At 62.8% G+C, this 1,805-nt stretch overlaps 1 protein-coding gene across 1 annotated transcript; it reads right to left on the reverse strand.

Moving 5' to 3' along the window:
* Positions 1-13: 13 nt before the first annotated feature.
* LOC103771212 (matrix metalloproteinase-9-like) lies at positions 14-1,802 on the reverse strand (the record flags this gene model as incomplete). Its single annotated transcript, XM_008938503.1, has 7 exons — positions 14-123; positions 413-516; positions 621-771; positions 887-1,026; positions 1,174-1,399; positions 1,489-1,644; positions 1,748-1,802. Coding segments are annotated over 7 exons (942 nt in total), but the record flags the coding sequence as incomplete, so codon positions are not given.
* Positions 1,803-1,805: the final 3 nt, after the last annotated feature.

Genomic DNA, 1,805 nt, shown 5'->3' on the forward strand with positions numbered 1-1,805 from the left:
GCCGGTGAATTCCTCAGTGCTGGGGGCACTGCAGGATGTCATACTTGACGTAGCCCACCCGGTCCACCTGGTAGCGTGGCGTCATCCTCCAGTAGAAGCTGTCCCGGCAGAAGTAGTACTTGTCTGGGTGAGGAGCGAGGCAGAGTGAATGGAGGGTCAGAGGGAGGATGGCTGTGCCAGGAGCCATCCCAGCAGCCACCTGAGTGGCACAGGTATGTGGGGATCTGGCCCCCGCAGACAGCCCGTGACTGATGGTGCACCCTGCAGTTGGACCATCCCCTGCACCCGGACCATCCCCTGCACACATAAGCATCCCCAGCCCAGCACTGGGCTGATGAGATCCTGTCCATGGAGAGGTTCAGGGCAGCCCGGGTGTGACCACATGGCCCCCACCTGCCAGGTCCCCACTCACCTTGGTAGAGGAAGACATTACGTGCATCGAGGGGGATGCCAGTGAAGACATCATCCGTGGCACGGGGGTAGCCCTTGTCCACCCTCTGGACCTTCACATCCAGCCTGCAGGGAGAGCAGAGAGTTGCCAAGGGCTGCCAGGACCCCTCTGTCCCAGCCCCTCACCAGGGAGCCAGAGGGCACTGCTGTGGCCATATGGACCCGCTCACCTCCAGTAGCTCTCCCCACTGAAGAGCAGCACTTTGCCACGGCCCCGCTGCAGGGCCCCCGAGATGCGGCCAGCTCCCTTCCTGATGCCCAGCTTCTCAATGCTCCGCGGGCCTAGCACACTCTTGCCAGAAAACACCCAGAACTGCTGACCTGCCAGCGGGAGAGAGCACAGGCATCAGCTGGTGCCAAGGGCACCAGGGCAGCACTGGGGTCCTCACGACACTGGTGGCACCAGGGCCCCGAGGGCAGCAGGGGCAGAGCTCACCAGCAAAGAAGAAGACCCTCTTGGTGAGCAGGTCCTGGAATGCGGCATCGATGACAGCCGGGAGGCCGGGCCAGGTGTCTGCTGTGGAGAAGGCGCCCTGGATGCCTGACTTCCAGAAGGACGAGTGGGTCCAGTATTTCCTGGTGGGGAAGGTCAGCCACCCTGACAATGTCAGCCTGGCAGAGCCCCCTCTTCCCCTCCCTCCCCGGCACAGACCCATGTGCCCCCACACCCTCTCATTATCCTGGCACTTGCCAGAACAGGAGGGGCCAGGCGCTGCCACTCACCCATCCTTGAAGAAATGCAGCTCCCCATTAATCTCCGTGATTGCATCAAAGTTCTTCTCCATGCAGGCGTCCCGGCTGGGGTCCACAGGAATGGGCTCGGTTGTAGGCTCTGGTGTTTCCTCCTCCTCCTCAGTGGTGGAGGTGCTGCCAGCCTCTGTGGGCACGGGCTGAGGCTCCTTGGTGGGCACAGGTGCAGGGGCAGTGGGCTCGGGGCCAGAGCCGTGACCTGAGTGAATGTAAGGGAGGGCATGAGGCTGGGGGCTGGCACCGTGCCATGGGACCCCCAGCATGCCCGACCACAGCACAGCTGCTCACCGTAGAGGTACTGGATGCCCTGGACATCATCTGGGTGCAGCTGGAAGTCCTGAACGTAGCTGTACATGGGGTACATCAGGGCCTCGCGCACACTGGAGTGGTCCAGTCCTAGGGAGTGCCCGAACTCGTGGGCAGCCACCAGGAAGATGCTGTAACCTGAGGAAAAGCACAGGCCTCAGCACCCCGGGGTACAGGAGGGACTGGGACCCCATGGGGAGCAGCAGTGTGGTGTCAGAAGGTGCGGGCAGGGGGCCAGTACCTTTGTCTGGGCAGAAGCCCCACTTCTTGTCGGCGTCGTAGTTGCTGGTGGTGGCACA

Source organism: Merops nubicus, unplaced genomic scaffold (genome assembly GCF_000691845.1).
Source record: "Merops nubicus isolate BGI_N331 unplaced genomic scaffold, ASM69184v1 Scaffold38204, whole genome shotgun sequence".
Lineage (NCBI taxonomy): Eukaryota > Metazoa > Chordata > Aves > Coraciiformes > Meropidae > Merops > Merops nubicus.